This window comes from Idiotropiscis lumnitzeri, chromosome 17 (genome assembly GCF_059441095.1).
Source record: "Idiotropiscis lumnitzeri isolate Australia: NSW breed Sydney's pygmy pipehorse chromosome 17, RoL_Ilum_1.0, whole genome shotgun sequence".
Taxonomy (NCBI): Eukaryota; Metazoa; Chordata; class Actinopteri; order Syngnathiformes; family Syngnathidae; genus Idiotropiscis; species Idiotropiscis lumnitzeri.
Genome location: NC_142407.1, coordinates 7,309,598 through 7,316,633, shown reverse-complemented (window position 1 = coordinate 7,316,633; position 7,036 = coordinate 7,309,598). Strand labels below are relative to the sequence as shown.

At 39.6% G+C, this 7,036-nt stretch overlaps 1 protein-coding gene across 3 annotated transcripts; it reads right to left on the bottom strand.

The window, feature by feature from the left end:
• On the bottom strand, positions 1-6,288 carry spns3 (SPNS lysolipid transporter 3, sphingosine-1-phosphate (putative)). Of its 3 annotated transcripts, none has more exons than XM_088279592.1 (13): positions 6,218-6,288; positions 5,426-5,677; positions 5,289-5,354; positions 4,169-4,305; positions 3,824-3,975; positions 3,659-3,725; positions 3,435-3,577; positions 3,158-3,310; positions 2,883-3,072; positions 1,702-1,767; positions 1,530-1,628; positions 1,264-1,435; positions 1-321 (listed from the first exon to the last, which is right to left on the bottom strand). In XM_088279592.1, exons 2-13 carry the CDS (start codon positions 5,649-5,651, stop codon positions 257-259), a joined length of 1,536 nt encoding a protein of 511 aa, XP_088135718.1. In that variant the 5' UTR covers positions 5,652-5,677; positions 6,218-6,288; the 3' UTR covers positions 1-256. The 3 variants fall into 3 exon arrangements, 2 of the variants coding, with proteins under 2 accessions (XP_088135718.1, XP_088135719.1); XM_088279593.1 differs by having other exon boundaries at positions 2,904-3,072; XR_015839592.1 differs by lacking the exons at positions 1-321; positions 1,264-1,435 and adding an exon at positions 2,721-2,836 and having other exon boundaries at positions 1,546-1,628; positions 2,904-3,072.
• Positions 6,289-7,036: the final 748 nt, after the last annotated feature.

The window sequence follows — 7,036 nt, the reverse complement described above, 5'->3', positions numbered from 1 at the left end:
TTTATGTTATTCAATTTACTAAAAATGCAAAATATTTCAACATATATTCTGTATCAATTAGCAAATATATATCCAGTCTTTATGTTGCGCAACGCTGCACAGAATGGAAGTCAACATGGTGAAATATTACAATGATGTAGGACCTTCTGCATTTCTGCAGCCATTTAGAATAAAAAAATAATTCAAAATCCATCGCCACACTAGCGTTTGAATAAATTAACAAGAGCATTAAATGCATAGTTGCTTTTTTCCAGCGTTATATACTCTGCACGTTGTTCTCCTCCACAGTGGGCTCTGGTGTAGGACCTTGCAGGGAGGTATCTGGTGATAACACACAAGAAAGAAAAAAAGAATATAGTGGTCAATAGAAAAGGCAACAAATTTTGTCTGACGTGAACGAAGTGGCCTTGTTGGGACATCTCCCTTACACCACAAACAATGGAATTGATGGGAATGTTGTCAATGCAGGTCCAATCTAGGTTGACAATGATCCATTTATCTGCTGAAGTCCATTTCTGACTTGGGGATGTCATAGAACTGGACTGTCAATTGTTGGGTCCATCAATGAATTTTATTTGCATTGAGCAGCGCTCCCATGTCAACTGAATAAAAAGTTACGATTCAACAACAATGTCGGTCCAGAGCATTTGGGAAATGATTTATGATTTTATCTTTATAGACCAACACAATTCATTTTAAATAAAGCATTCAGTGATTGGAGTGTAGCGTTAACTCCCAGGCGAAAACAGGAAGACGCAACAAAACCATGTTCATTTTCCACTAATGCAGCATAATTGTTGTCATACAGTAGTGGAAAAATGTAGTGGGGGAAAAAAAACACAAGTAAGTGTGAGTTGTGAGTTGAATTGTCTTAGTGAGGGCAAAGAGCGTATGAGCACATGGACCTTAAGCTGATTTCAGATAAATGCTCAGTGTTTTCCATAGTAGTAAATGTAATAGTGAGAGTTAGAGTAGTAGCAGAAGTAGTAGTGGTAGTTATAGGAGCTGTAGGAGTAGAACAAGCAAGTACATAGTAAGTACACTGTAATAAAAGCGGAATGATATTTACTTGAAAAAATCATTTTTTTTTTGTAAATGTACACAAAACTCTTGTAAAATTTACTGAGTGAAAAAAACTTTCCTAAGATTTTTCAAATAAATATCACTCCCCATTTTTTTTTACAGTGCAGTAGTAATCGTATTATGCTTAAAAAAACATGCTTAAATATTTCAAGGACCTAACAATGCAATATGAATACATACCTTCAACCAGCTGCTCAACTGCCGTTCTGTCATCACTGATGTAAAGAGCAGTCAAGAGGAAGAAAATCCCTCCGATGATACCAACAAAAGGGCAAATCAAGAAGCTGTACTGAAGACTAGTGAAGCTCCAGTCAGTGGACGCAGGCTTGGATTTCTGTATCGCGTCGGACATCTAGTGTGAAGACGGTCGTTTACTCTACTGAAGCTTTCATACGTAGCACTAAATGAAATTCAATTTCAAAAGAAACATATTTCTTACTACTCACTATTCCCATGAGATAAGGACTTCCGGCATCCCCGAGAAGGTGGCAGACTGTAATCTGGAGAGCCTCTGCTGTGGCCCTTCTAGTAGGTACAACAATATACTACGGCAGAGAGAAAACACAGTAAGACTTGAAGTGTTACTTGATTGTTTCTTCTTTGGACTGTCACTCTTACAAGTAGCATATCAGCCAAAAGGGACCAGTTCAGTGATAGCAACACCTCAGCTATGAAAATAAAGACCTGCAATGAGATGACGAGAGATGAGACGAAAGGGTTAACAAAATACAGACCGCACCTACAGTGTGAAAATTTGCAATGAAATTTGCAATGACAAATAATGACCAGGAAGAGAAAAAATACTTTACATGGACAAACACTGGAATTGTCACATTGACAGCATTTTGTTGATTACTTGACCAAACAATTTTTAAAAGCTAAGAAACAGCTAAAAAAAAGGCATTATCTGAAAAAAACAAGTGTAACTAAACGTTGCTGTTTACTTAGATTTGTTTATGCATATATTATAATATGTTGGACAAGATTGGTAGTTTCATGAGCATTTTATTTCATGAAGTTTTGATGCCTTGGTAAACTATGACTTCTCTTCCATGTTTACTGTTTGGCAAGGTTGATCTGTCAACCATTGACTTGTGAACAGTACAAGAGTGGTGATAACATCACACAGCAGTTCCTCCTCCATTGCTATGGTCAATTTATCAGTGACACCATGCACCAGAAGTGGTCCAGCTGCAAAATCCGTTGGCATAGCAGAAAACGTACAACTTGTAAAATGCACAAAAGGAAGGAATTGCATGTAAATCTGGCAGAAAAATAAAAATTGCCTGAAATATAAAAAATATTTAGCAGTAAATTCATATTAATTCAACAAAAAATTTTATGTTTAATTTAGCACCCAAAGCTGATCATTGTTTTGTAAACTAAGAAATTTTTTAATAATAAAATATACATGGTATTCTGTCAGGATACGGTATTGTATTTTTCACTGAAATATTCTGGCAGCCCAGTTTCCCGATTTTTTTTATGTACATTTTTTACAGTGGAATTTTTAATCCAAATACTTCACTTTCATGTTTTATGAAAGACCCTTTGCAAATGCATTTACAACAAGCGTTTGTCTTCATGGAGAAGATTTGTAAGGTCATTTGTCACTGATGTGGAACAAGTGGGCTTACAATATTTGTTCTAGCTCATCCAAAAGGCGTGATAGGGCAAATGTGAAGGTATTGTGTGGATCCATCCAGTGGCTCTTAGTTTGCAAGCTTTTCCCAGTACTGTAGATTCCACGACTCTTTGAAATACCAGAGGAAATGAGTATAAACAGAATTTCAACTTACGTAAGTGGCCGGGATGCTTACTGTAGCCAAGAAGATGGCGATAAAGAGGCATGGGACTGATCCTAGCATGCCTCCAGCACAGATGAGTGGATCTGCATTGGGCATTTTTTTCCGCAACCACCTGGCCAAACCAGTGCCGATGCACACGCCGAGAATGCCAGAGACCACTGTAATGGCACCAAAGATAAAACTGTACTGGGAGCAGAGGAAGACAGCCATGTTAAAAAGCTGCAGGTTTTCGGAATAGAAAGCATGCAGATTGTATCACACGGCACCTGTCGATGGAGTTGCAGATCCCTTTAGTGCATGGCGGTTGAAGACCCTGAGACACCTGAGCTCTGAACAGAAAGGTGGGCATCCAGAAAGCCAAGGCTCCAGTAAGAAAGGCCATTGCTGTCACTCCCAGAGTTGACCATGTGTAACTTTTACTTGGGAGGAAGTAAAAAAGAACAACAAAAAAAAAAAAAAGGCCGTTAGAATTTTGTCAGAGTATCACAAGAGATCTCAAATAATCCACCACAACTTTTTTTTTTTTTTTCTTTTATGTCCTACATTTTTAGAAGATACTTGATGTCCTCCAAGTAAGAGCTCCGGTTGCTCCCATCATGGTGGTTGTTTTCTTCAACACCCCTGGGTGGGTTTGGACATAAGAGCACTACTAGAATCAGCCCAACAAGACCGAAAATGGGCGTTATCTGTCAACATAGTAACATGCAAGTTGTCAGAGTCAGTGCTCTAATAATGTTTTCAGATTGAGTTTGGAACGGCGTTCTCACCCTGAGAGACCAGTGCCAGTCACCAGTAAGGCTTGCTATCGATGACCCCGTTATATAGCCGAGGCCGCTAAGCACGCACAGAGGGAATTTTAAAGCAGGATTACACTGACGGTGTAAAATAATAACTCAAATCCTATCAAACATCATGAATACAAAATATCTGACCTCCCAACAGGGATAAAGATGTAGAAAGCAGCAATCATGATGGTCCGTTGTCCCCCATTGAAAAGGTCGCCGATAATGGTGGGAGCGATTGTGGAGTAACTGGCCTCACCTATCCCGACCAGGCCTCGTAACAGCACCAGAAGCCAAAAGTACTTGACAGGTAAACGCAACATAGAAGCACGTGATTAGTATTTAATCTGGTAAATTGTTGCATAACAATGTGTGTCTCTTTGTTTCACGAATTTCCCTTTAAAAAAAATTAAACGCATGATGAAGTCAACATTGAAGGGTTGTTGGCGGGGTTAAAGCCTATTGACAGGTATGTGAGCACTATTTGGCACATACCGACTTAGTAACAAAAGAGCTGCCAGTTGCAGTCACCAGCCACACCGTCAAGCCCGCAGCCATGATGTGTACTCGGTTGTAGCGGTCGCCGAGGTAACCGAAGAGAGGGGCCGTTAGGAGGAAGCTGCAGATAAAAACTGTGAGTGTTTTAGTATATCAGGTTAACAATGGAGTCTATCCCAGCTGTCATTGGGCAGTAGGCGGGGTACACCCTGAACTGGTTGTTAGCCAATCGCAGGGCACACAGACGAACAACCATCCGCGCTCACACTCACAACTGGGGGCAATTTAGAGTGTCCAATCAACCTGCCATGCATGTTTTTTTGGAATGTGGGAGGAACCCGGAGTACCCGGAGAAAACCCACGCAGGCACGCGGAGAACATGCAAACGCCACATAGGAAGGCCGCATCCGGAATTGAACCCACAACCTCCGTATTGTGAGGCCAACGTGCTAACCAGTTGTCCACCATGCCGCCAATTGTTATTATATTATATTTATTTCATATTTTAAATTTAATATACAATACAGTTAGTATTATTGCTTTTGAGTTAGTTAGTCAGCTGGGATGTACTCAAACCATCCGTGGCCAAAGTGAGGACAAACGTGATGGAATATTAATGGGTGGATTCTTTACATTTTGTCCAAACTATTACATTTTGCTCAAATAATACAAAACACTCTTCACTTACTGGAGAGTAATCACCTCATCTACAACGGCACTTTACTGACGATGCGCCACTATTGCACTTTTGACCTTCCTCACATCTCTATACCGCCTTAGAATCTCTGAGTTTCCACTTGTACGCAACTTTGCCGTGTGTCTTTTTTTAGAAGTGGCGTTATGTATTTGACCAAAAAAATAAATAAATAAAAATACTGAGACTTGACAGTGTCTTTTGTGACTATTTTTTTTCCAAACCACTATGAAGGGATGTCATTTCATGGTGCTTGTATCTTAATCGCTGTGAGACAGTCACTGTGGCACAAATTGGTGCAATCACAAAATGTATGTTCTGCAAATGAATTGCAGCACTTCCTTGTGAAGCAATGGAGGGTGGAGTGAGGGACTTACAAAATATGCTCTTGGTGAGGAACTTTCAAAGAGATCATCATTTTACCTGTCTGCAGAAGTCCAGCTGTACTGTCATGTATATCAAAGAACGTCTGGACGTTGAGAAGAACACCTATTGGTGACAAAAAGCAATTATTTGCAATTCCGCTCATTGACAGGCAGCATTGTCCTGTGCGCAGAAACCTGCAATTGTGTATCGTTCCATATAGTTGAGTAAGTTGACATAGCAGAGCACGGCCACTGCGATGTGAGCTCTTCGACGTGATATTGCAGGTCGCTCATCCAGTTTGGGTGTCAGAGAAGAGAGACTGTTCACGAATGAGCCGTAGTGCAGACCAGAGCTGGATCCCAGACTCCATCGAGGCAGCGGTCCATCTCGGTGGAATGTGACTGATCCTCTCGGCTCCATGGTGAGCAGGTTTCTCCTCACCTGGACTGGGAGGGGGGGGGGTAATTTCCTACTTTGAGAAGAATTCAACAACTCGCTCAACAAACATGATGAACTTGTTTTAGTTTTAAAACACAACGGTATTACAAATATTTAAATTGATGTGGTTTCTCTTGCATCCCGTGGATGTTGCTCACATTTGTGTAATTGTACTCAGCTGATGTAGTCAGCATTTAACGCACGGTTGCTTTTAAACCCAATTAGCTTTTGAAGTAAAAGACTGTTACACAAGTGTGGGGAAACTATGTTGAGAGAAAAAAAAGAAAAGAGGATTTAGAAAAAAAAAAAAAAGTCCAACATTTCACAACATAAATAAAAAGAAATTACATCATTCTATTCATAGGAAATTCAGCTCTTTATTATTATTATTTTTTTTTATATCATTAACAGCAAACTTGGGTCACCATACTGGCACTTTCACTCCATCAATGACGTTAAATTTACTTCTCAGAATACACGTGACTTTGTTGCCAACATTCAACATCATTTGTGAGGCCTGATTGACAAGTTAAAGTAATCTGACATACTTGTTGACGATCTTGTTCATTCCCTGGTGGCAGTGGTCAGAGGACAGTGGAGCTCCCTGTGTGTCTCTGAGGTATGAGGAAAGCCAAATGAAGCCCTCGCTCTTATATTGAGTTAGGAAGTGAGGGACAGCCCATTTTGGGGAAGGCCAAAAGCATTCACACTGTTCTTCACTGTTCACTGTCTTTCAATGCTGTAAAAAAAATATATATTTATCACTTTCATTTCCTCCCACTTCTTTCTTGAGAAACAATAGAAGAAAGGAATACATTTTTTTAACCATTCCCTCATGTTTCTTTATGTGTTGTTTTGTTCATCCGCAAAACCTTTGTCTCTGTTTCTCCCATCCAAAAACGAACCCAAGAACATTTAATATTCATTCACCAGGAAAGGTTTTAAGGCATTGCAGGTTTTTTTGTTGGTCAAAACATAAAGATCAATGTAAACAATCAATAATATATCATGGCTACTCGCTTTAAGCAAACACAAGTTCTATAACATGTGGCTGTCAGGTGACGAGGGCTAAATGAATGTGTTGTGACTTCCAGATGTCAGTAAAACACCACATAATGTTTTGAAGTGAGGTAGTCTCACGCTATTAAAACATATTTTTTTATGCCACATTGTACATAAATCCGAATTGGGACAAAAGGTGTGCCACTGTTGAACGTGCATGTTATTTGCTAAGGCCTACTGCTTTAGTTCACAACAGTTTTTATGTCAGTGTGACATAACATGCAATCAAAAATGATTAGGATAAAGACTACGGGTTTTTCAAATGTAATATGAAATGAGCAAATATATAATTGGACATAAAATCA